This window comes from Miniopterus natalensis, chromosome 1 (genome assembly GCF_054644295.1).
Source record: "Miniopterus natalensis isolate mMinNat1 chromosome 1, mMinNat1.hap1, whole genome shotgun sequence".
NCBI lineage: Eukaryota > Metazoa > Chordata > Mammalia > Chiroptera > Miniopteridae > Miniopterus > Miniopterus natalensis.
Window position 1 is genome coordinate 77706901 of NC_142081.1, and position 26587 is coordinate 77733487.

Sequence of the window (26587 nt, forward strand, 5' to 3'; positions counted from 1 at the left end):
CCTTATTATGGGCATCTGCATGAGAGGTCCAGATAGCCCATCAGCAGCTGTGATTTGTCATATATATTTTACAGCCCCAAAGAGGCGTGTCATTAACTTACCAATCTGTAAATTCCAAACTGCCTAACCGTTAGCTACATCCCAAAGGTCAGCAAAAATACAAGTTTTATCAAGAAGAGCATTGGCCAGGGCTGTGAGAACAGCCTTGAGTTTTGTACAGCAAATGGAGCAATTGTGCCCACATTTAGTTCTGCAAGGCTGCTACTGAGGCTCAACAGTAGCAGAAGCTCAGTGGAAACACCAGGTTTAAGCTTAGCCAAGCCATCAGTGAACTAAGACCCTGCACTTACGGTCATCTCTGTGAACTGAGGTCCACTTTTTCATGTAAAGCTGAGAACCTCCTGGAGCCAGCTCAGCTGCATTCTGGAATATGGCATTTCCACTTGACAGTGAGGCTTGTTTGGACCTCCCCACCTTGTTTGTCTTTGAGTCTGGTTGATCCATCCCAAAATGAGACTATCATGCCAAAGTCACAAGGCCTCCGTGGGTCAGTTTCCAAAACAGCCCAGTGGCAGGTTAATAGTTGCTTTTCAAAAGGATAGCCATGTCAGGGGTAAGGGGCCCAAGGATTCCCAAATATCCAAGAAGCACCTCAGATGGAAGCTACCTCTATTTGCCAGATTCTACTTGATTAAATCATTAGTCACAGAAACTTGTAGCTCAAAGGGATCATTAGGGTTGTGGGGACTCAAAGGTACAGAGAATCACCTCTGGTACTTATAAGCATTCATAGTACAGGCATGTAAACGTTGATACCAACAGTAAGTTCTCATTTAATGTTGTCAACAAACTGCAACTTTAAGTGAAATGATGTATAATGAAACCAATTTTACCATAGGCTAATTGATAGAAACAAGAGTTAAGTTTCTATGGCATATTTCTGGTCACAAAAACATCACCAAACTTCTAAATAAAGGCCCAAAACATTTCTAATATTAACATTAAATAGGTGTGAGCTATACATACATCTTAAAAAGATGAATAAAAACAAGTAAAGTAATTCTTTTCCAACCCGCTTACTTCGGTTCAGAGTCAGGTGGCTGTAGCCTATCCTGGCAACTCAGGACACAAGGCAGGACCCCATCCTGGAGGCACTTTACCGAAGGTTCCACTCACACACCCACATGCATTCAGACTGGGACAGCGTAGACACGCCAGTTTGCCTCATGTTTTCATCTTTGGGATGTGGGAGAAAAGAGGAGTCCCTGAAGAAAACCCACACGGATGTGGGGAGACCGTGCTAACTGCACAGAGACAGTGACCCCTGCTGGGAATCCATTATTTTTTTTCTCGTAACGTCATAGTGAAACATTAAATAAAATAACTTGAGCCCGGTCAGGTGTGGGTCAGCATCTGAGCATCAACCCAGGATCCAGGAGATCTTGGTTTGATCCCCAGTAAGGGCACATGCCCGGGTTGCAGGCTCGATTCCTAGTCGGGGGTGTGCAGGGGGCAGCTGATCAATGACTCTCTCATCATTGATGTTTCTCTCTCTCTCTCTCCCTCTCCCTTCCTCTCTCTGAAATCAATATATTTTTTTAAATAAATTTTTAAAAATAGCATGATTCAAGGACCTGCTGTATACAATCATCAGTGGAAGCTACAACTGCACACTGAATAGGCCCAAAGGGCTCCACCTAACAGGGCCACATTAATTTCCCTGCTCCGTTGCAAAAACTGCCCACACTCCATGAGTTGGATTCTGGTGCCGGCTCCTCCCAAAGGACTGGATAGGATAACGACTTGGGTGGCCATAACCAAGAGTTTGAAATCATAAAAGTTTGAATCTCTCCCCTGTGCACAGTGCCCCAGCATCCTCAGGCAGGTGGGTGCTGGGTCTCACCCTTAATCATCTTCCTCCATAATGAAAGTGAAGTCAGGGTGGAAGAGGGGGGAGAGGGGGCACAAAGGGAAAGAGAACAGCTCTGAGTCGATAAGCAAGGCTTTGCATTCAATGTCAGTGGCACTCACTCACAGTTCTCCCTAATGTCTGTTTTCAAGCCACACAAAGGTCTGTATTGAATAACGTGCCCCTCACTGCTGACACCACTTATTTCAGTTTGGGGGATTCTTTGGCTTCGCAGCCACAGAATCTTCAGAGTTGTCCCATTATCGTAAGATTCCTACTTCCACCTGCCCAGAGGAGAGTGAAACACTAAGGCACCACCTAGGCAGCTTGTTTCAATCCTACCTCTCACTGCTCAGCCTCTCATCATTAATTAACAAGTGGGATGCTGGGGGCGGGGGGGGGGGGGGCTTATTACCCTAACCATTTACTCCTGGGTACCAGGGAGCCGTCTCATCTCTCAGTCTGGCCTGTGGATCATTCTCCTTCATCTTCCAGCAGACCATGTCTCCATCAGCATCCCATCCTCACCACCAAAACTGTCAAGAATTGTGAAGGGTTCGAGACTCTACCCTACTTGCAGGTTAAAAGCCTGGCACAGCTTTGTGGGTGCTGGCAGAAGATATGAGATTCCAGGATCAGACACAAAGGACTTTATTACTCACAGCAACAGCTGACGTATCGTTTTCTTTTTCTGGTCCTCAGCCCCAGTTCCCACAAGACAATGTGAAGAGGGCGAAGTGATCCCAGAACATGCAGAGGGTTGCATTATAGGAGAGGAACCCTGAGCACAGGGAACCCAAATCTTTTCTAGTGCCCTTTGCTCCAGAAGACAGTCTCTATTTTGCAAGGCTCTGAGCAAACCTGCCCTTTTTTCTGGGATGGGACACTAACTCTTCTCTATATTCTCTATCATACAAACATCACTGAAAAATATTCCAGAGTAAAGGCAGTCAGTACCTCTGCTTGAAGATATACAGAATCCAAAGAGACCCATGGAGAATTGTCTAATAAATGCCTTCTTGTAAACAGATAACGTGGAATGATCTCCCCATTTGTTATTTGCTAACAAATAAACCAGACACTTGAATTGGTTGGTGAGAATGCTTCCCTGATTTATTCATTATTTTATATTTATGCATTCATTATTTTGCTTGAGATAGTATGAATACAGCTCAGACATAACCATACTGAACTACTTTTAACTATTTCAAAACTAAATTACATAGTAACCTCACCATCCCTACCCAAAAGTGGTGATAGAGATTAACTCTTTAAAATACCAAAATTTACTCATTACTCATTATTTCCAGACTAGAAAATACTTGGCAAGTCTAGTCCTTAAAATTTAGGACCAGAAATACTGATGTTTTTAAAAAAAATAGCAAAACATTATGGAAACCATACTAAAATATAATGTGTATAATTTTTTTAATTAGCAATACTTTTATGTGGAGAGACATGTTAAGATCTACTTTCTGCTTATATGTCCACAGCAATCAGTTCAGAAATATAAATACTAGATCAATACTTAACCACTGAGGAAAAAATATACTGCTACCGCAGCTGATTTTTCTTTGAATTTAATGAGTTTACATCAAAAAATTAGTCATTTTACATTTAAGGAATAAAAACCTTTAAGAAAAACAATACAAAGAGTGAAAGGAAGGATTTTAGCCGAGTTTACATTTCTCTTTGCTACAGCTTTTAACAATTCATCTCATCACATTTTGTTGCAATGTTCAAATGCGTATGCAGCACCCATTACAATCGGGAAATTAAACTTAAGGAAGTACATTGTTAATCATGACCCTCAGAGGGAACTGATTTACTTTCTATTAAAAACTCCATGGCATATAAGCATTACACAAGAATGCTCCTTAACCAGCTGTTGTCACAAGAATCATCACCAAAGTTTTCTGGAAATGAGTCCAAATAAGAATTAAATATTTAAAAGGTGAAATGTTCCTTATTTGTAACTTTAGTAAGAGCTTCCTTTTTCACTGTTAAGAAACACTTTAATCGTTTTAAAGCAGAAGCTGTTAGAGTCTAGAGAGCTAACACTGTACTTCTGAGTTCAAACTTACAGGTAAGTCTTTTGTAAATAGTTCTCAATAAAATATCCTCCCTCCCCATCCCCCTGCCCCAGTTCTTATAAAACTTTGGTCAAGAGTAGAAATATATCCAGGCCGATGTATATGCCATACAATAGCAAGAACAGTAAAGCCCAACTAATGACTCTGGGTTTTAGAAATAGAAGGCAATTAAAATATACTCAAAGTTACATTAAGAAAAGCTTTCACAGGGTAAAAGTCAAACAGTCACAAAGGTTAAGAAAATACTGATATCAAAGTACAAATGGCTACAATGTTAAAATAGACAAAAACTACTATACAAGAGCCTCTTTTAAAATTAAAAATAAAGAAAAATAAAGAGCATGAGTCAGGATTATTTTCCTGTCCTGCTCATGAATTTTAGTCTTTATATTCATAGGGTTGGTTACGTTGACATCTAGTAGAGCTTCTTATGACATCCGATGAAGTCTCATTCCAGCTTCAGAGGGCGGCCCTTCCCTGATTCCGGTCACGTCTTGGTCACTGCACGATTTCAAAGTAGTGCAGTATGGCCATGATGTGCTGAGGCATGAAGACGTAGCCCGTGTACAGCGCCATCCCCACGACGGACACCAGCATGGAATCTGAGCTGTAGTTAAGGAAACTTACTATTTTTCTGAATTTATTCAAAACTAAATCCCAACATTTTTCCAACAAATGTTTTATGTTCAAGTACCCATTCATTTGATGCTTTCTCATATATATTAAGTATTTATAAAGAACTAATAACTGGCCCGGCCGGGTGTGGCTTAGCGGCTGAGCGTCGACCTGGGATCCAGGCGATCGGGGTTCGATTCCCGATCAGGGCACAAGCCCGGGATGTGGGCTCGATCAATGACTCTTTCATCACTGATGTTTCTATCTCCCTCTCCCTCTCCTTTCCTCTCTCTGAAATCAATAAAGATATATTTAAAAAAAAAAAAAAGAATAACTATAGCCGTTAATATTAAGATTTTTTAAACTCACTTTACCTTCACCATCACCTTACAGGGTAGTTACTCCCAGTCTCCCTATTATACTTCAAAGCATCAGACCGCTTAAAATTATGCATAGAAAATGACACCATTCAACCTGAGAAACAGAAATGTGTAGAAATAAAACTATTTAATGACTGTACAAGGTCTACCAACTTGAATAAGTAATAAGAATGTATGATCCAAGACTTTTAGATTTAGACTAGAATGTGGCTAAAAGCATTGGCTTTGGAGTCAAAGCTCAAATCAATCATACACCACTGACATATAAACTGACGGCACCTGCCACTATTAAACATTTAGCACTATCACCAAACTTTGCAACAACATCAGATAAAAGTCATTTTGATAACCTAAACAATAAACATTCTGTACAGTGTTCCTTCTTCTCATTCCAAAGGGAACTGAAACTGTATATATGCAAATCAACAAAGGGCCCTAACAAAATTAAGTAAAACCTAAGAGCTTTTCATTTTGCAGAGTCACATGGCCATGCTAAGAGGAATAACAGCTTCTGAACTGGGACCGTGTTTTACTCGTTCATTCATATTCTCTTTCTCCCCCCCCCACCCCCGATTCACACCTTTCAGCTCTACATACTACTAGTTCTACAATACCTTACAATCTTTTATGAGAAGATAGGGTTTATATAAACAATGTGCTTACTACCAACTAATATTTATATAACAGTTTAGATGGCAAACCTCTTTTACACATTATCTTTCAGAGTTCCTGTGAAATGTTTATTATGACTATTACTCCGCAGAGGCTGACAAAACACTGAGTGACTTGTCCAGGGCCTTACAAGAAGCTGTCTTTAGAGCCGGAGAGCAAACAAGCGATCTGAGTCCAATTCTAAATTCATTCCCCTCCTCCAGCAAGCATGGGTAAAAAGTCTCCCATAATCATTTTTTAAGCTTCCTTTTTAGCCTTTCTCAATCCAGTTCTTCCTTAAACTACCACCTTCTATTTACCACTCCATTTCTTTTTTTTAAAAAGTACATACTTGCTGCTTCCATATCATTCATTGCTCATCACACACACAACTATGTGACTTTTACCCCTCCAGGCTATACACACTGCTATCAGGTCACCAATGACCTCCTACCAAGTCCAATGGCTATCTGAATTGACATTATTTCAGTTCTCCCTCTTTCCACCCTGGGCTGAGGTACTCTCTAGGGCTCTCCTCCCATCTTTCTCACCACTTTTGTTTCACTGGCTCTTTCCCCCGTCTGTCCCTTTTGTGAATTTTGTGCTTTTCTCTCCCACACCCACTCCTCCCGTCTCCTAGTACACCAGCCATGCTCTCTGGGTGTGCCTAGCCCTGTCCCACTTCCAGGGATAAGTCCTAACTGATGCCTTAACCAATCAGTAAGCCCTTTTCTTTGTAACAATGCCGGCCCCCAAAACTGATGAACCAGCTCAAAGCTTAGGACTTCTGCCTGGAGTTCAGGAAGGCGGATCCTCGCTCTGCCTAGAACATGCAATTTGCTGATGGATTCCTGGAATCACTGATGTCACTCTGCCTCCAAGAGGAAAGCAAGACTCAGAACAAAGCTGACTCATGAAGGTGGTAGAACAAAAATAATCACAGAAAAATGGAGCCAGAACTCTGATGAAACCACCCTGGAACCCACCCTACCACTGGATTTTCTAATATATAAGCCAATAAATTCCCTTCACTCTTAAACCAGTCTGAGCTAGATTTTCTTAGTTACTTACAGCTGAAGCATTCTAAATAACAAAAATAGAGTTCCAAATATTTTGTCTTGGGTCCTATCCTTTTTTTTTTTTTTTTTTTTTAAGAGGGAGGGAGGGAGGGGGAGAGGGAGGGGGAGAGACAGAGAGAAACATCAATGTGAGAGAAATACATGCCCTGACTGGGACTGGGGATTGAACCTGCAACCCAGGTACCGGGAATCAAACCCATGACCCTTTGGTGCGCAGGCCGACACTCTATCCACTTCCCCACACTGGCCAGGGCCCTATATGCTCTTATAACTTAAACAATCACCTTCATGTTGTTGACCTGACCCCATCTTCCATACTGCAGACAAATATTTCCTACAGTTTACTGAACATTTCTATCTATGACATTCCATAAGGGACTTTGAATTCAACAGAACCAAAACTGAACTTATTTTCTCCAAAATGACCTCTTCCTATTATTTTCAACTACTTGAAAATAGTTGATATAATTACTTGAGATAAACTATTTGATATAACTATTAACTATTTGCCCAGACATCCAATCTACAAACTTCTTTGATTCCTTCACCCCACATTCAAATTATTTAACTTCTCAGTTCTTCCCAACCCTGATCCTAATCAATGATAAATGATTGAGGCTTTTACTACAGTGATCCTTTTAAAATGCATTAGGTTTCCCAGTGCCATAGGACAGCACTTGAAATTCTAAGCCAAGCATACAAGGACCTTTCCCATCTAGTCCAAACTACCTGTCTTAGGTTGGAGTCCACAGAAGCAAACAGGAATTGAGAGGGACCAAGAGCATTACGATACTTTTCTTTTGTACCTCCCAACACTCCCAACACTCCGAATCATTCCAAAAAACATCATCCAGTGGGCAGCCATATTACACGAGCCTTAGGAGACAATATTCCTTACTTTCATACTGCTCTACCTTTTAATGTGGCTTAATAATAACATAAGAATAATAGTAGTTCCCTGGGCAGATAGCTCAGTTGGTTAGAGCATTGTCCTTATACATCAAGGTTGTGGGTTCGTTCCCCAGTCAGGACACATACAAGAAGCAACCCACGAACACATAAATAAATGCGACAACAAATCAATATTTCTCTCCCCTCCTCTCTAAAAATCAATAAATTTTAAAAATAAAAAAAAAGAATAGTAGCAGCAGCAGCCTTCATTTGTGAATGTCTAGTGCGTGCCCAGCAGGCAGGCATCTCAGCATGTTCAAGTAGCATCCCCAACATCAGAGCAGTGGAGCCAGTTCCAAACCAAGTCAGTTGAACTCCAAAACTCTGTGTTCTTAACCACTATACTATAAGACAGTGATTTTAACCTTTTTCATCTCATGGCACACACAAACTAATTACTAAAATTCTGCAGTACATCAAAAAATATATATTTTTGCCAACCTGACAAAAAAAAATGGGTATAATTTGGACTCATTCGCACTGGATGGCTATTGTTATGCTGGCGGCTGTCATTTTTTATTTGACAGTCTACAGGAAAAGAGATTACCCTAACTAAATAGTCGGGTATTGCATGTCTTAAAAATTCTTGCAGCACACAACTTGAAAACCGCTACTATAACCTTCATACATATTGCTCCTCGTAAAACCTAATCCTCCTTAGAGCTCAGTTACCTCCTCTTCTATAAGGCCTTCCCTGGCACTCATATTTTTCCCATTCCTATCCCATTCTTATCTTGGCAGAATTACTGCCTACTGCTCACATAGCACAGCACTTATCACCTGACATTACCTATTTGTAGATATATTTATCTCATCCGGATGATCAACTCCTTGAACTCAGGAACAATGTCTTATTTTCGTATCTCCTGTAACGTAACACATACTCAACAAATACCTGGTGAATAAAGGACTCGCTCAAGAAACACTATGTGCCCAGCTGGGCGTGGCTCAGTGGTTGACCATCGACCTAGGACCCAGGCGATCGGGGTTCGATTCCCGGTCAGGGCACATGCTGGGGTTGCAGGCTCGATCCCCAGTGCGGGGCGTGCAGGAGGCGGCCTATCAATGACTCTCTCATCATTGATGTTTCTATCTCTCTCTCTCCCCCTCTCCTTTCCTCTCTCTGAAATCAATAAAGATATGTTTTAAAAAAAGAAACACTCTGTGACTGTAGATTCACTGTGGTACTCCCTACATAGCCCGCACATTATGTTACTGACCAACTTTACAGCGACCACGAAGGAGAAAAACAAAATCCATTTCCAGGCAATACTGTACTTTTAAAACGCTCTCTCGGTTGTTTTTTGACAGCTTTTATGTAAGTCTTATGAAAGTATACACAGAGCAAATGAAATGGTATAGTAATAATCTTCAGGTCACTGGCTCAAATTCAATTCAAATAAGAAGTGATTATTAAAAACAGCTATTTGATTGATTATATCATATACTCTTTATGGCACTATAATTCTCCAATTTCGTATGGAGACTCTATCAGTTAAGAAACATGCAAGGCATGGGCATAAATTAGCTTAACAGAGGTTATGCCCCTATAAGACAAGAATCTGAAAATTAAGTTCGATTTTGTGAACACTAAATTGCCTAACTTTTAAATTTTATATGGATGTGAAATCATGATGTTTTCCTAAGTGAAACAAGAACTTATCAAACTTAAAAAATGGTTTTGGCTGATTAAAATAAAAGATACTAAAGTCCATGACTTTATATAGCATTATGTTGTGATTATGTACATGTGGAATAAAAGTAACAAGAAATAAATGGCAATTATATATGCTAAATTTGGAAGAGCGGTTACAAGGTGGGGTTAAAGGGAGGAAGAAGAAAGGAGAAGCAACAGAAAAGGGGCATTAAGGGGGCTTCAGATGTATCAGGAATGTTTTCCTTCACCTAGTTGGTAGTACATGCACATTCACTATATTCTATTTTGTGGGGGTTTTGAGCCTTAAATAGCAACTTTTTTTATTTTATTTTGTTAAATAGATCTTTATTGATTTCAGAGAGAGGAAAGGAGAAGGAGAGAGAGAGAGACAGACAGAGAGAGAGACAGAGAGAGAGACAGAGAGAGAGACAGAGAGAGAGACAGAGAGAAACATCAATGATGAGTCGTTGATCGGCTGCTCCTGCACGCCCCCTACTGGGGATCGAGCCCGCAACCCCAGCATGTGCCCTGACCGGGAATCGAACCACAATCTCCTGGATCCTAGGTCAACGCTCAACCACTGAGCCATGCTGGCAGGGACAGTAACTTTTTTCTAGTAAGAACTGTAAAGGAAAATAGAACTACAAATAGTACTAGACTAAAAAACTTTTGTGTGAAAGATCTTCCTCCTTTACAAAATCTGGGTTAGGCATCACCAGATATAATCTGTTACTAGGAAATAAACAGAAAGTCTAGTCTTAGCTCCCAGAAATAAAATAAACAATTCTCAACTCAGGCCAAGATAAACAAAAAATTATCAAAAGTCAATTGAACCTAGATGCAAATGCCAATTTATAAGCAGCTCAAAAAAATATAAAACTTAACCTAACCTTTCACCCAGAGCTACTCACTAAATTTAACTTTTATCCTTTGCCCCCCCAAAATGTTTCTATATCCTGATCCCATCTCTAATTAAATAAGCTTCTAAAAGTGAGTTTTCTATGCAATTAAATTTCAAAATTATTCCTCCAAATGATCTTAAAGCTTTCAACCGTAAGACAGTATTTTAAACTGACTTAACAGTGACATTCACACTAAGTGAACAAGTAGACAATAGAACCATGAGGAACTTCTACTAGTCTTAAAAAGAATGCAAAAAGAAGGCATCTTTTATAAGCTGCTTTCTATAAATGCAATTTAAGCCATGTAGTGGACATAGTTCCACTGTACTGAGTTGAATAGTCCCTAAGATTACGCTTGGCACCATTTAAAATGGTAGTTTTACTGACACTCTTAGGCACTGGTTGTACTGTGACATTTACAAGGTTAGGGAATATGTGATGTTCACCTCCTTAGAAGTGTTCTCACAAATAGAGCTAAACATACCATTTAGAGTGTACCAGCTATAATTTGCTATCTGATACTTGAGAGGATTTCTTAATTCATCGCATTCTTTAGCACACCTCTCAAAGTTTAAAATGTCCTTGACACACTGCAAAATACATGATTACTGGGAACACCATGGCGCTGAAGGCAACCTAGGTTTGAGTTGTGACTCTGCCAATCCCTGCGTGTGTCAAAAACTCTCCATCACCAGTCACCTTATCTACAAAATGGAGTTGATGTGAGAATCTGGAATCATATCTATTCTGCAACAAAAGAAAATATAATCCTTATTAAAACTACTATTTGAGGGGTTGGGCATTTAACATCATGACTCAAGCCAATATGTGGGAACTGCCCAAAGTCACCCTGCTACGAATTTGTTATTAATTTATAGTACAATCCTGGGACATCACAACCACTCTATATCCGAGCTGCTTCTCCATAAAATGAGGCTGCTTCCTTCATTAAATTTTAGGATCCCACTTAATTGGAGCAGGCATTAGACACCACCCCTCAAAAATCTTTCATGTAATTTTGTCACACAGAGAAAATAGGAAAATAATCAGTGTTATCTAACACACATATATTGGAATATACAAAGTGATAGAGTAATCCTTCTATTTGCCAATTTCTTGTTGTTTGTATAAGTTTCAGTAGCTGTACACAAATTAATCAGATCTATATTCTAGAGGGGCCTACATGATTCAAGAAATATAAAGTTAGTGAAATCTAGATTAAAACAAAAGACCTCAAAAACTAAAAAATAGGATTTTCTGTTTTGTGTGTTTATAACTCTCTACAAATGAATTTTAAGTGCTTGAGAGGGAGAGCACCTCAGCTCGGCCCATCCTTTGCTTCCACCTGTAGTGCACTGCTAGATGCAGCAGGCACTTCATAAATCATTCAAGAACTGAGCAGGTAATGTGCCAGGACGTGCGCAGGTGCTAAAGATAAATTTGTTCAAAAGCTGAATGAACAATCAGAGGTTACTGATAACCTTGACATAACATAAATATTTTATGGGTTCAATGGATTTAAAAGCAATTAGAAACCATTTATCTGAATGTTGTTTGCTGTGTCTTTAACAGGGATCACCAACTAATCAGGAGCTGGTAAGTTTCCAGATAGGAAAATATACAAAATTTTTGCCCATAGAAGGGTCTTCCCCAACCCTTTTCCGGCAACAACCAAAAACAAACAAACAAACAATAACAAAGAGAGAAAATGCTTTAAAAATAAGTAGAGTAATCAGAAGGAAGACCACAGTAACTAACATTTCTTATCCCAACTAGGAGCTCTGCATTATCACTGCCTACCTTAGTAACCTATTCACAAGACTTTGGAGAAATCAAAAATAGTTTCTCACTGGGAAAAGGCCAGGGATCTTTGTCCCAGTGGGTATGACTTATCTCTTCATTAACCTAAATAATTTCAATGCTTTAAGTCTCTGATTGCACGGGTCACATCAAAAAGCATAGCTAAAATGGCATATAAAACAATCCTATCATCTATTAGTCAAACTCCTTTTTTAAAATCAATTCTAAAATACTATTTCTATGCTTAGGAATACTCAAAAGTTTTAATAAATCGAATTTATTTTAAGGAGCCATCCTACTGAAAATAAAAATAAAGCATTTGGCAAAGAAGTACCATAGGCTATTTGGTGAAAACCAATCAGACCCCTAAGTGAAAGCAGTCAAGGGAAAAGAATTACAACATTTAGCAAGAAACATCCCTCAGCTCAGCTGCTGCACAGGCAGGAGTCCTTTTAGCTCCATTTTAAGACACTTAAAAATTAGCCCCTGCGCCTGGGCTCCCTCTCCGGAAGGGGACGCCTCGGGGCTGCACAGGGCCTTCCGGCGGGGCACGCGTCTGCATTACTTCAGCATTTTCGGTCAACCCTGCCCGTGCATGTCTACAGTCCTGTGGGGCAGCTTCCAGCCTGCCTGCCCAGGCTATCCAAGTTATCCCCCAAGATGCCAATTATTGTTTTTGTTAGAGCCTGCTTATGAAGTGGACTAGACTTTGAGTGGTCTGCTCCAATGCTATTGTACCATAAACCCTGTTATTTGGGGATTTTTCAGGAACACATACAAGACATGATGGTTGAAATTTCTGTGATGGAAGCAATTCTACTTTTCATAACTATTGATCATAAATACTATCTTTCTCTCATTCCATAGCTACTACTTTTTAAGCACTCCAATTCATGAAATTATAACATAGTATACAGTATACGATATTAAGTAGATCTTCTGGAACATATAATTTAATTACTAAATTTGAGCATTGGGTTTGTTGTGTTTTTTTAATCAAAACAATTTAGTTTGTCTTTGCTCCTAGGTACCATAAATGTTACAACACCCAAAGCCAGGAAGTGGGGGTGGGAGGTGGGTGGTGGGGCGTGCGGGGCGGGGTCACAAAGTCTTCAAGAATATGAAGCAGAGCTCAGCAGCTGCAGGGGGGTGGAGTCCAAGGTGGAGCCACATGGTGTGTGGCCAGCAGAGACGTACCAGGCCAGGGAGTGATGCCTCATGAAAGTGACCCCAGGGTCTTCACCAAGCTCATTAAAGGATTTGGTTGCCGAGGAGCCCAGGTAGAAGAAATATGGAATTTAGAGCCTGAAATTTTGAAAAATTAAAGCCTGCTCATGGGTTTTTTCTTTTCAAGTGGCAGCCAGAAGAAGAACCAGCAGGCTCTGTGGTTCAGGACTCCAGGCATGACATGATATTTTTTGCCAAGCAGGTAATAATGCTGTGCTACTCATGCCAGAGTGTGTTATTGAACTGTGCTCATCAAGACGTCCACTTAGGAAAGGCATTATCAGTCCTTAAAGAATTCTCACAAAGTTTTGATGCAGCTATGAAAAATTTGCCTCTGAGCAATTCAGATGTGACGGGACAAGTACACAGCAGCTTCGCCAGACAACAAAGGTTTCAATTTGATGCAAAGACATCAACAAAAGAAGATGCTTTTCACTTTGTCAGTTATGTTCCCGTTAATGGAAGACACTATGATTTAGACGGATTAAGAGAAGGACCAACTGATTTAGGTGTGTGCAATCAAGATGGCTGGATCAGCAGCATGAGGCCAGTCATAGAAAAAAGGGTACAAAAGTACAGTAAAGTGAAATTCCAGTTAACAGCCATTGTGTCTGACAGAAAAATGATACATGAACAGAAGATAGCAGAGTTACCAAGACAACTTGCTGAGGAACCCCTGGATACAGATCAGGGTAATATCTTAAGTGCTATTCAGTCAGAGGTTGCCTAAAATCAGATGCTTATTGAAGAAGTACAGAAATTAAAAAGACGTAAGATTGAAAACAACAGAAGGAAGCATAATTACCTGCCTTTCACTATGGAATTGTTGAAGACTTTAGCAGAGAACATCAGCAGTTAATATCACTAGGAGAAACGGCAAAACAAAAACAGAATGCAAAGAAAGCACAGGAGACCAAATGAAGATGATGCTTTGAGATGTGTACACATTTCTGCTTCTGCATTTATATTCATGAAAACCATTAAGATGGTTTTTATATTCATTAAAACCATTATAAAAAACTTTGAGCAACATCCTAATTGGCTCAGTGAACGTTTGGCAATAGCACCAGTCTGTCCTGTCTTTAATGCATGGATTCATAAACGTTTCCTAATCTGCATCATGTGCATGTAGTGCCTATTAAATAAAAGCAATGTCAAGAGTGCTTGCCCAAGAACATACAGTGGGGGGCGGGGAATTCAGTGGAGTAAAGATAGTCTATTCAATAAGTGGTGTTGAGAAAATTGGACAGATACATGCAAAATATCTGAAACTAGGCCACCTTCTTACGCCATACGCAAGAATAAACTCAAAATGGATTAAAAACTTAAATGTAAGACTTGAAACCATTAAAATCCTAGAACAAAAGATAGGCAGTAAAATCTCAGACATTTATTGTAGCTATATTTTTTCTGATCTATTTCCTTAGGCAAAGGAAACAAAAACAAAACAAATGGGACTACGTCAAACTAAAAAGGTTCTGCATAGCAAAGGAAACCATCAACAAAATGAAAAGACAACTCACTGAATAGAACAATTTCACCAATGATACATCTGATAAGGGCTTAATATCCAAAATTTAAATGGAACTCATACAACTCAACATCAAAAACACAAACAATCCAATTAAAAAATGGGCAAAGGACCTGAATAGATACTTCTCCAAAGAGGGCATACAGATGGCCAACAGACATATGAAAAGATGCTAAATGTCACTAATAATCAGAGAGATGCAAATTAAAACCACAATGAGATATCACCTCACGCCTGCTAGAATGGCTACCATCAATAAATCAACAAGCAAGTGCTGGTGAGGATGCAGAGAAAAGGCAACCTTCATGCACTGTTGGTGGGAATGCAGATTAGTGCAGCCACTGTGGAAAGCAGTACGAAGTTACCTCAAAAATTAAAAATAGCCTGGCCACGTGACTCAGTGGTTGAGTGTCAACCTATGAACCAGGAGGTCATGGTTCAATTCCCAGTCAGGGCACATGCCTGGGTTTCAGGCTCGATCCCCAGTAGGGGGTGTGCAAGAGGCAGCTGATCAACAGCTTTCTCATCATTGATGTTTCTATCTCTCCTCTCCCTTCCTCTCTCTGAAATCAATAAAAATATATATTAAAAAATTAAAAATGGAACTGTCTTATGACCCAGTGATTCATTCTGGGAATACATATAAGGAAACCTAAAACACTAATTCAAAAGAACATATGCAACCCTATATTCATTGCAGCATTATTTACAATAGGCAAGGTTGTGAAGCAACCCAAGTGCTCATCAATAGATGACTATATTAAAAAGCTATGGTACATTTACACAATGGAATACTACCCAGCCATAAAAAAGGAAACCTTACCTTTTGCAACAGTATGGATGGGCCTGGAGAGTATTATGCTAAGTGAAATAAGCCAGTCAGAGAAAGTTCCATATGATTTCACTTATATGTGGAATCTAAGGAACAAAATAAACTAACAAAGTAGAAACAGACTCACAGATACAAAGAACAGACTGAGAGCTGTCAGAGGGGAGGGGGATTAAGTGGAAAAGGTGAAGGGATTAAGAAAGAAAGAAAAAAACTACCCAAAGAGGCCCACACCAAGACACATCATAATTAAAATGCAAAAGGTTAAAGACAAAGAGATAATCTGAAAAGTAGCAAGAGAAAAGCAGTTAGCTACCTACAAGAGAGCTCCCATAAGACTGCCAGCTGATCTCTCAACAGAAACTTTGCAGACCAGAGGGATTGGCAAGAAATATTCAAAGTAATGAAAAGCAAGGACCTACAACCAAGATTACTATACCCAGCAAAGCTATTATTTAGAGTTGAAAGACAGATAAAGAGCTTCCCAGGCAAGAAAAAGCTAAAGGAGTTCATCACCACCAAATCAGAAGCACATGAAATATTAAAGGGTGTTCTTTAAGAGGAAGGGGGGAAAATTTAAAAATTTGAACAATAAAATGACAATAAATATGCATCTACCAACAACTGAACCAAATAAATAAACAAACAAACAAGCAGAACAGAAACAGACTCATAGATACAGAGAACATTTTGACGGTTGCCAGATGGGAGGGGGGTTGGAGGGTGGGTGAAAAAGATAAAGGATTAAGAAATACAAATTGGTTGCTACAGAATAGTCATGGGGATGCAAAGTACAGCATAGGGAATATAGTCAATAATATTCTAGTAACTATGTGTGGTGTCAGATGTGCACAAGATTGATCGGAATGATCACTTAGTAAGTTATGTAACGTCTAATCACTGGGGTGGACAACTGAAAGTAATACGATGATGTATGTCAACTATAATTGAAAATAAAAATGATTTTAAAATAAATTTTAAAAAATATTCAAGTATACACCCACTGGACCCTAAAGTATATGAATAACAAGTGAAATTAAAGCTAATTTAAATTTAGGGTTGTTTATTTTATTTCACTCTGACTTTTGGTAACCTGCCAATGTGCATGTGGTTTGTGTATCATGATACAATAAATTAACAAATATATTCAATTGTTCTAGAAAAAATCAACAACAACAAAAAAAAACCACTTCATAGACACAGACATTACCAGAGGGAAAGGGGGCTTGGGAGAGACAGAAGAAGGTAAAGCGGAAATAAATGATGATAGAAGGAGACTTGACTTGGGTAGTGAACACACAATACACTATACAGATGATATATTATAAAATTGTGCACCTGAAACCTATATAATTTTATTAACCAATGTCACTCCAATAAATTCAATAAAAATATTAAATTAATTAATTAATTAATTAATAAGAGTGCTTGCCCAAATTCCATTATTTGACACTGGATCTGAGAACTTCTGTTGATTCCCTGGATATATGACTACCGTAATGAACCTAGAAAATGCACCAATGATATTCTCTACCTGTATTGGTTATCATTAATCCTTTGATCTTTTAACTCAATTAAATGCTTTAAATGTATAAATGTCAGATCTTGATTAAACTGAATTGCTGTTTCTTCTTATCATTAATGGGGAGAAAATCAGTATTTCTGCCTTTAATATCTAAATATTTTTAAGGATTTTTAAAACTGAATTTTATCTCCTATATAATTATTTGGAAAAGTATGATTTTAATGCAGATCATCTGAAAAGGAAAAAAAGGTACAGTTTCTAGTGACGTTCACTGCTGATAGTCGAAAAAGTAATAAACATCCCAATTTTATTTTCACAAACTTTAAAAAAAAAGAATATGAAGCAGTGGAGACAGGACCCACAGTCACCTCTTCTGACAAATCACTGTATCACCTGCTGAAACACCAGAGAATATCTATGTGTGCCCTGTCCCCACTGCCATCAACCCCCCATGACTTTCTCCGCCTGTCCTGTACAGATCACCTAGTTCTCCTGTGTGGTTTTCTTCATCGTCCGCCTTTCCTGAAAGCTACTAAAGGAAAAGTTCTAATATCCTAAGAGGTGTACATGAGGGATATGCTAACATTCTCCACTTAGCCAGCCAAATATCCAGGCAGTGCAAACATGCTCGAGCAGTCTTCAAACGAAAGCCCAGAAGCCCTGGGGTACCAGGCTTTCCAGGATAGGATCAGTCAAGGGGAATCAGTTTACAGACCTCCAGCTTCCACTGTTCTCTCTCCTAAAGGGGATCTGAGAACTGCTGTGACCTGCAGGTTCTCCTTCCCACCCCTCCTTACAACTTCACTCCGCCCACTTCACTTCCTGCGTCTTAGAATTATGCATTTCCCCAGGATATAAAAGAATGCCTGGGACAGGAAACAAAGGAATAATAACTAACTTAGGTTGTACTTTAGTTCATTCAAGTAACAAACCCCTGGCGCACCTCCAAGACTCGCCTATCTACCCATCTAATAATATGAATTCAGAAGTGAGCCACTTTCCAACCACAGCCAAGCAGAACAGAGGGTGGCAAGAAGGGCATCCTTTCATCAGTGTGGCAGTGACGGGGGAATACACTACCGACATGCACAAGCACACTCGTGGAGTGGGCGTCCAGAAGCGTGCCTCAGAGGTCAGAAGTTTGCCACAAAGGACATGTGAACTCCAGACATACCACTAACACCAGGCTCAACAAGGCCTTCTGAGCCAAAGGAACAAAGACTGTCCCACACCGTATCCAAGTGCGGTTGTCCGGAAAACCTAACAGTGACGACGATTCACCAACAAGCTCTACACGTTGGTTACCTGTCCCCACTTTCATAATTCTTTACATAATCAATGTGGATGAGAACGAACCACTAACTGTCAGATAGCTATAAAAATAAAAAATAAATAAAAATTATTTTAAACTAACCATTACTTAAAAACAAGTTAGACAGGAGTTAAGGTGTTACATAATTATTTGAACAGAAAATAGCATTGAGCTTTTTCCGGACAGAAATGAAGGCTGATTTGGCCCTGGCTGGGTGGCTCAGTTAGTTGGTTGGAGCACTGTCCCCTGAGGTTGCAGGTTCGATTCCCAGTCAGGGCACATACCTGGGTCAGGAGTTCGATCCCTGGGTCGGGGTGCATGTGGGAGGCAATGGATCAATGTTTCTCTCCCACACTGATGTTTCTCTTTCTCTCTCTCTCTCCCTCCCCCCATTCCTCTCTATAAAATCAATAAACACATCCTCAGGTGAAGATTTAAAAAGAAGAAGGCATTAAAGCTGGCTTGGCCTACTTGTCCTCACAATGAGGGCTGGCTTTGCCAATTAGGTTACATGATAAACATTTTCTGTGAACTGTGTAAGAAAATTATACTTTAAAGGTTTTAACAAAAATATGTAACAATAAAATACATGTACGAAAAGCAAGAAATTAAATCCTTTTGTAACTTCCTGAAAGATTTCAGATGTCAACTAAAGGAGCGAGAGGATACACAGTACGTGCTCTTAGGGGCCACACAAAAAGTCTGAATACCACTGGGCTGGGGATTCGAAGTATTAATTTACCAGTCACAATTACTGCTACCTCTGCTTTCCCCATTTAGTTCTTCCAGGTACTGGAAAGCTGAGTTCATTTCTATGAAAGAAAATGGCAACTAAAAAAAATAATAATAAATAAATTATTAAATAAATACGGAAATGGCATAAAATACAAACAAAATACTGAAGACTGTTGAGAAGAAACTCATTTTCTACGTAAGTTTGAAGGTCGTGCAAAATGTCCAGGTTATGTCAAGGTTATTCTGAAATCACGTTTTGTTTGAAAGTACCTTGAGGAAATTCTTTCTAAAAGGCATTAAAGCTTATTTGCTAAGAATATTTTTCTAGAAGTCACCCTCTCTGATATGAAACATTTTATCTAACTATCAAATCACATGCTGATTTTTACTGGAAGTCCATTTAGAGTTTTAGGATTCTATATGTACATTTTCTATTTTTATATTTGAGTTCATTGATTTTAGAGGGAGAGGAAGAGAGAGGGAGAGAAATAGAAACATTGCTGAGAGAGAAACATCAACATCGATTGGCTGCCTGCCTCCTGCACACACCCCTGCTGGGGATCAAGCCCACAACCTGGGCATGTGCCCAGACTGGGAATCGAACAGGTGACCTCTTGGTTCATGGGTCGATGCTCAACCACTGAGCCACACCAGCCAGGCTTGAGTTTATTCTTCATTTAACTTTTAAAACACTACTATAGTTGAATATCAAAATAAAAACAATAGCAAGTAGTGAGTATATTTTGATTACAGTCCTTCACTCATTCACATCTGCACATAAAATGCCAGCAGTTTATTCACTGGCCCCATTTAGAGGTCTGACACTGACCACCACCCCTAGGATGATGTTTATCATCCTCATATGCTTCTCCATTGGAATGGTGCCATCTTTCTTGATTTGGATCAAAGCCCACCAGCTCTTCCTAGTCCATTTCATCAGTCCCTTCAACTTCCTTCCTTTCAGGTAGGAGTTTTTCCAGCAAAGAGAGTTTATCAAGAGAGAGAGAGCCATCCTCAGGAAAGTTTACCTTAAATATGATGATTAGGCGACCCTTTTCCTATGGTCCACGATAACCTGGCATGCCTTCATTTAGCACACATTTGGTATTTCCATGCTTGACAATCTGACCTGGGTGAGATGTGATGACTATGGTTCAGTTGTCAAGAATAGATATTGACTTTTGGAAGCCACACAATGCTTTAACCAGCGGTATGTCCATACACATGCAAAGGCCCTCTCCTTGCACATAAAAACCACCTACTACTCTCCCCCACCCATTCACTCAGCTCCAGCAATACCTGCCTCAGTAACGGCCTTCACATATGCCAGGCAGGCTCTGGACTCAGGGACTTTGCACTGGCTGTTCCCTCTGCCAGCTATTCTCTTCGCTCAGATTCTACCCTGCTAACTCCCTCACCTCCTTTATGTTTTTACTCAAATACTCCTCAATTAAGCCTCTCCTAGTATCCTCTTTAAAAACAACAACACAAGACCGGCCAGGGTGTGGCTTAGTGGTTGAGCGTCGACCTGGGATCCAGGCAATTGGGGTTCAATTCCTAGTCAGGCACATGCCCGGTTGTGGGCTTGATCAATGACTTTCTCATCATTGATGTTTCCATCTCTCTCTCTCACTCTCCTTTCCTCTCTCTGAAATCAATAAAGATATATTTTTTAAAAAGTAAAAAGAAACAAGTAAAATTCATTTAAAAAAATAAAATAAAATAAAATAAATAAATAAAAACAGCAACACAATCCCACCTGCATATTTCTTACCCCCATGGCTTACTTTTCTTTTTCCCGGAATGCTTACCACCTAACATGCTACATAATTCACTTACTATAAAAGTTCCACAAGGACAGAGATCTTTGTCTCACTTTCTTACTGATGTACCACAAGCACATAGGCCATCCTCTGGCCCAAGTTACTCAGAGAAGTATGCTGAGTTAGTAAATGGCCCCAACCTGCTTTTTCAATGTTCCTTCCCACCTATTCTGCCTTAAAGGGTCCCTGCTCCAGCCTGTCAGCCTGATGTACTCGCCAGCCCAGCACACCTCTGTTCCCCAGTCCCACATTCTTCCAGTCTGGGAAAAACAAGGAACACTCGAAACGCCTCCCTGAAAGTGCTCTGAGCACTCCAGTCCACGGCGCTCTTCCTGCCCTGCATCCCACACACGGCACTTGCTGCCCAGCTCCCTGAGCTAAAAAGACACAGGCATCATTCTAAGAACATGTGTAAATTTGAATTTTTCCTGAAACTTGGCTCTAATTTCCTTGAAAGAATAAAGTTCATCTTCTTAGAAACTTATTAAACAACTCAATACATTAAAAATAGGGGGCGGGGGGGGGAGACAGTTCCTAAGTTGCTTTTTTTCCCCATTCAAAATGAACTTTGAGTTTCATGGAAAAAAGAAATGTATATTCTTATGTCTAATTTTTCTAGTTTATTAAATGTTAAAATGTCAGCGAGAAAACTTACTGGATTTCAGTGACTCCACTTAAAACATGAGGCACTTCACTTTATCTCCAAAAGTCTCACTCCAATGCCTAGGAGGCCCTGTGGGATCTGACCTCCTCTCCTGCTACTCACACCCGCTTCACTCTGCCCCGGCCACAGCGGCCCCCAGCATCCCTGAAACCTACCACACATGCTGGTGCCTCGAGGCTTCATATTACAGTGCCTTCTGCTGGCAACACGCATTTCCCTGAATTCTTGTTCTGCTTAAATCTTTCTAAATGTCCCCTTCCCAACCACTCCAGCTAAAACTGAACAACACTCTGTCTTCCTTACCTTCCAGCCTCTTCTCTGTTTTCTTTTTCTCCATACCAGCTTTAACAATCTAATCATCGATATTTTTTAATTATTTATGTAGAGGCATTAGAATAAATATTTTTATCTGTTTTACTCACAGTTATAGTCCCACTATCTAGAATAGTATGTAGCAATTAGAAGGTACAGGATATGTTTGGAATACAGAATTCAGCAAACGTATACCTTTTACAAGTGGACAGAGCAATGCAAATTTTTTAACATCTCCAAAAAAATCAAGGAAGTTCTTTCAATCATAGCATTTTCTACTTCTTTAAATTTGAATTCTCTCCAAGAGCTGAATTCTGTTTATTAGGAACAGCCAAGCTTCAAAGCTACTCTAAAAGTGGTTTAAAATCAGGTCTCTTTTACCATTCCCAAATATTTACGCAATGACTTTGAAATGACACATCAAGATATAAACAAATGTTTCCTGAGCATTATTTGTGTGCCCGGTACTGTGATTTAAAAAACTCTTCCCTTGAAGAAATAAGGCCTGTTTTTCAGGGGGAATTTAATTCCTAACATAACCCCAAAACTGCCCATATTTTGTTTAAAATAAATAGAAGTATAAAATGCCATGGAAATACAAGAAGCCATAGAGAGATAGCAAATATAGCCCAGTGGTTACAGAATAAAACTTCATTTTTTAATTTAAAAAAAAAAAAGTTAAAATGACTTTTACTTGTGCATCAAATTATTTTAACAAGGTATTTTTATTTTTTCCACCTGCCCTCAACAGCATGGTTACAATGTTATTCAATGAGGCACTACAGGGAGTGTCTCACTGGTTACAAAACCTGTCTTGGTTACAAAACCTGGCCTTTTCCTTTGCACTGATGGCTGCCAAGAGAGAAAGGGGGCTTTTGAAACACGTCAAAAACGTCCCCTCTGAGATGGATTCATTGTAATACTACTTAGCACTTACATGATTCATTTTATTGTTACCTTCTGTCTTAATGCAGGGGTCGGATTGCATTTTTTTTGTAAGATAGAAACCACATCTGCACGGGAAGAAAGTTTAAATACTGGCTGACAAACCAAAAGCTAATTATCATTTAAAATGTGCTATCAGAAGACAAGAGAAAATTTAGGATGCAGGTCCTGGCATGGAAGGATTTACAAAACCAATTTATAAATGTTATTGTTTCAGGAACTATTTACAATGTGTCTGACTTGACACAAATACATTTCCTTAAAATATTTTACTTTTTATTAATCACAATTTCCTCACTTAGATAACTTCAAAAACCCTCATTATCGATTGAGATTTCCCTTTCAATTTACAACAGCTATTAATTCACTTTTAGCTATTTGACTTAGGAATAAACAAATTCAGATGTTCAAAGATGCCCCCTAAAAAGTGTGCAGAAACAGATATAGCTATCAGTTTTCCCTAAAATACGGACAACTTCAAATTATTAAATGAGAGCAACGAAATGTAAACTAATGCATTTACCTTCTTCTAGAATCTTCCTCTGTCCAAGACTCCTAACTCAGAGGACATTTTTCAGACAGCCAAACAAATTTCTCTTACACTAAATTTTAGGTTTCTAGCCGTGATAACTGTGTTCAATGTAAGTTTTTTAAATGTCTGCATTTTTAAAACCATGTAACTGGCTGCAAAATAGGTCTGGGTGAGGCTTACTAATTCTTAATGAATTTATGAAATTCAAACTACTTCACAGTAATTAAGGCTCCCCATTAAGTACAGGGGAAAATCCAACTTTCTCATTAGTTCTTTCCTCCAAGCTAGAATGAGGGTTCAATCTCAAACTGATGTTCCAAACTATAAAATAATTAAATGCCTAACTTCAAAATAACTCTCGAAGTTGATTTGACAAACAGTAATACACATACAACAGCTAATAGTAATTTAAGATTGGCTTATGTCAAAGAATTGCATTTCTATCCTGGATTAATTTAATAATGTGAACTTTGAAATAACTTTTTTTTAATGTTAGGTTTAAAATCATAGGATTCTACAGTACCCGGTGCTAGTTGGTTGTAGTTCTCACTGGTACTTTAAAAAATGTAACCTTGGTCACATAATCCAATGAGAAGTCAAAAGCTTCAAAGGCAAAAATCTAAAGAGGCACTATGTTTCATTTCATAATTTACTTCTCCATCCCAAAAAAAACCATCACCTAGGGATTTATGGGACACTATTACTACTGCAACATAATACAGAAAAACCATAACACCAGTGATGCTGTAGCACTTATCCACAGGCCAACAAAATCTTTTAAGTGTAAAATCTATACAGTAGTTCCCCATAATCCAGGGGGATACTTCCCAAGACCCCCAGTGGATCCCTGAAACTGCTGATAGTACCAAACCCTACATATATTGCTTTTTCCTGTATATACATACCTATGATAAAGTTTAATTTATAAATTAGGCACAGAGATTAACAATAATGAATAATAACAGAATTATAATGTCCTGTAATAAGTTTTATATATATATATCCCCTAACCAAACGGCTACTAAGTAGCAGGTAGTGTATACACTACAGATACTCTAGACAAAGGGATGAATTCACATCCCAGGCAGAACAAATCAAGATTTCATCACAGCAAGCAATTTTGAACTTACGAATTCTTTATTTCTGAAATTTTCTACTTAATATTTTTGAGCCATGGTAGACCACGGGTAACTGAAACCACGAAGAGCAAAACCACAGATAAGGGGGTACAACTGCAGTAGGCTCTGTAGTGGGTTGTACGTTCAATTTCTGATTTAAAGAGTTTCCATTTAGCACAACATTGTTTAAATTCACTCTTAAGATGAGTTTGAATCAGATAGTATGTGCTTCCATATTTTAGTATACATTTCACAAGGATGACCTCATGAGCTCTAATCTATAGAACTTAAGAGTGAGACTAAACTGCAGCTGCGAATAAATGGTGAAGTAAATCAGAGAACACCTTACATTCAGACATCAAATCCAAAATATGCATTCTGGTTCTTAAGATCTTATTTATCTTTAGAAATAAATGCCAACAGTAATAAAAATAAACTTCCTTGTAATCTAGCTAAGCTTCCTCAAAAGTGTTGAAACAAAGACTCAGCTTTAAGTACAACCTTATGCTAGTTCAATACAAATAAACATGCTTATCAGGGCTCGGGATGAAATCACCTCAGTCACTCCACCAGAATGCAACTCTGCATCTGCAAAGTTGTTCTGAAGCTGCTCCAAACTAAAGCTCACTGAAAAGGAGAGACCCTGTCATGAAGTAAGCATGTTGCGTAAAATACTTGTTTCACATTGGCCCCCAGGTTAAACAACCTTGCATCTCATGATTAGTGTTTCTTCTGCAAGAATAGTATCAAGGGATATCAACACAGACAAATGGAGAGACAGACATCACGGACTTCAGGGAGTCTATCTTCACAAGCTTGAGTTACTAATTGAGGTTAGGAAAGTTAGATGAGTTAAGATACAGGCAAAGTGCTTAGCACAATTGCTTGGCTCATAGTAAACCCTCAATAATCATTAACAAGTATGCATTAGCTCTCTACCAAAGCAGTTTCAAATACTGTCTACAACTAACCACGAATTCCTTTTCAGGCCCTACTTCTACGGACTGTGCAAACAGCAAATGAATGCATAAAACACACTTTTTAAACTACCCATCTTGAAGACTGAAATGGCACAATAAGAAACTGCTTACAAAAACTGTATTGGGCTGCCAAGAACACAAATTCACAACCTGACTAAAAAGCTGGCAAACTAGTTAGCATTCTCATTAGGACCGGAGCCAGTTAAATCAGGGACAGTTAAAGGTCAAAGGCGTCCAAGCCCGGAGCGATTTTCTCCGCTCACACGGACCCTGCCTCCCCCTGGAACAGTGGCCTGAACCAAAGGCAGGCGCGGCTGAAGTGCGGGCGAGGACACGCCGGGCGAGACGTCCCCCTAGGGGATTCTTCCAGTTATAAAGACGCTTCTACCTTGGGTCAAGGGACTCAGGCGACCTGGGATCTCGAGGTCTCGCCCACCACCCCCGCCCCAACCGCGGGAGCGCAGCCCTGGGCCCCAGGACCTCCGCCCGCGCGCCCGCGGTGGAGACGCGAGTCCGTGCGCGTGGTTCCCCGGGGCCGCCTCTCCGCCCTCCGCGCCCACGCACTCCAGGCCCTGGGCCCCGGAGGATGCCGCCCAGGCCCCAGCGCCCCCACCCCGGCCCCCGCGCCCGCTGCCCGGGCAGGATACTGAACACAGTCCGCTCCCAGGGCTCCAGCATGTAGAGCGCCGTGACCAGCAGGTACTGGTAGTAGAACCAGGACATTTGCTTCCAGGCCCGCGCCAGCGCCATCCTCGCCGCGTGGCTTCCTGCGTTGCAGTCCAACGTCGGTCTGTCCCGCAGGCCTCCGGTTAGTGTCCTAAACCCCCGGCCTGGAGGCCCGCCCGCCCGCCACCCCGCGCCCATTGGCCTGCGCGCCCCGGCGCGTCACCCATGGGCACGCCCATCCCCCGCGCCCGCCCCCGCAGCCGGCCGCGAGCCCCGCCTGGCCAGCCATCATTGGCCAGGCCCCGCCTTGCTTCGTTCACTCCCCTACCCCACTTCCCCTTCCCCTGCCCC

General features: G+C 40.1%; 1 protein-coding gene and 1 pseudogene across 1 annotated transcript; one reads left to right on the top strand and one right to left on the bottom strand.

Annotated features, from left to right (window-relative positions):
- Nucleotides 1-4410: 4410 nt before the first annotated feature.
- Nucleotides 4411-26372, bottom strand: SPTSSA (serine palmitoyltransferase small subunit A). Its single transcript, XM_087823397.1, has 2 exons — nucleotides 26218-26372; nucleotides 4411-4604 (listed from the first exon to the last, which is right to left on the bottom strand). Exons 1-2 carry the CDS (start codon nucleotides 26318-26320, stop codon nucleotides 4501-4503), a joined length of 207 nt encoding a protein of 68 aa, XP_087679523.1. The 5' UTR covers nucleotides 26321-26372; the 3' UTR covers nucleotides 4411-4500.
- On the top strand, nucleotides 13584-14185 carry LOC107534403 (ubiquitin carboxyl-terminal hydrolase isozyme L5 pseudogene; annotated as a pseudogene).
- Nucleotides 26373-26587: the final 215 nt, after the last annotated feature.

What these genes read in the sequence shown, in the direction of transcription:
- SPTSSA (XM_087823397.1), bottom strand. Translation starts at nt 26,320, where the DNA reads ATGGCGCTGGCGCGGGCCTGGAAGCAAATGTCCTGGTTCTACTACCAG. An exon ending in CTGGGAGCGGACTGTGTTCA is followed by an intron (nt 4,605 to 26,217) that starts GTATCCTGCCCG and finishes ACTACAGCTCAG; the next exon opens with ATTCCATGCTGGTGTCCGTC.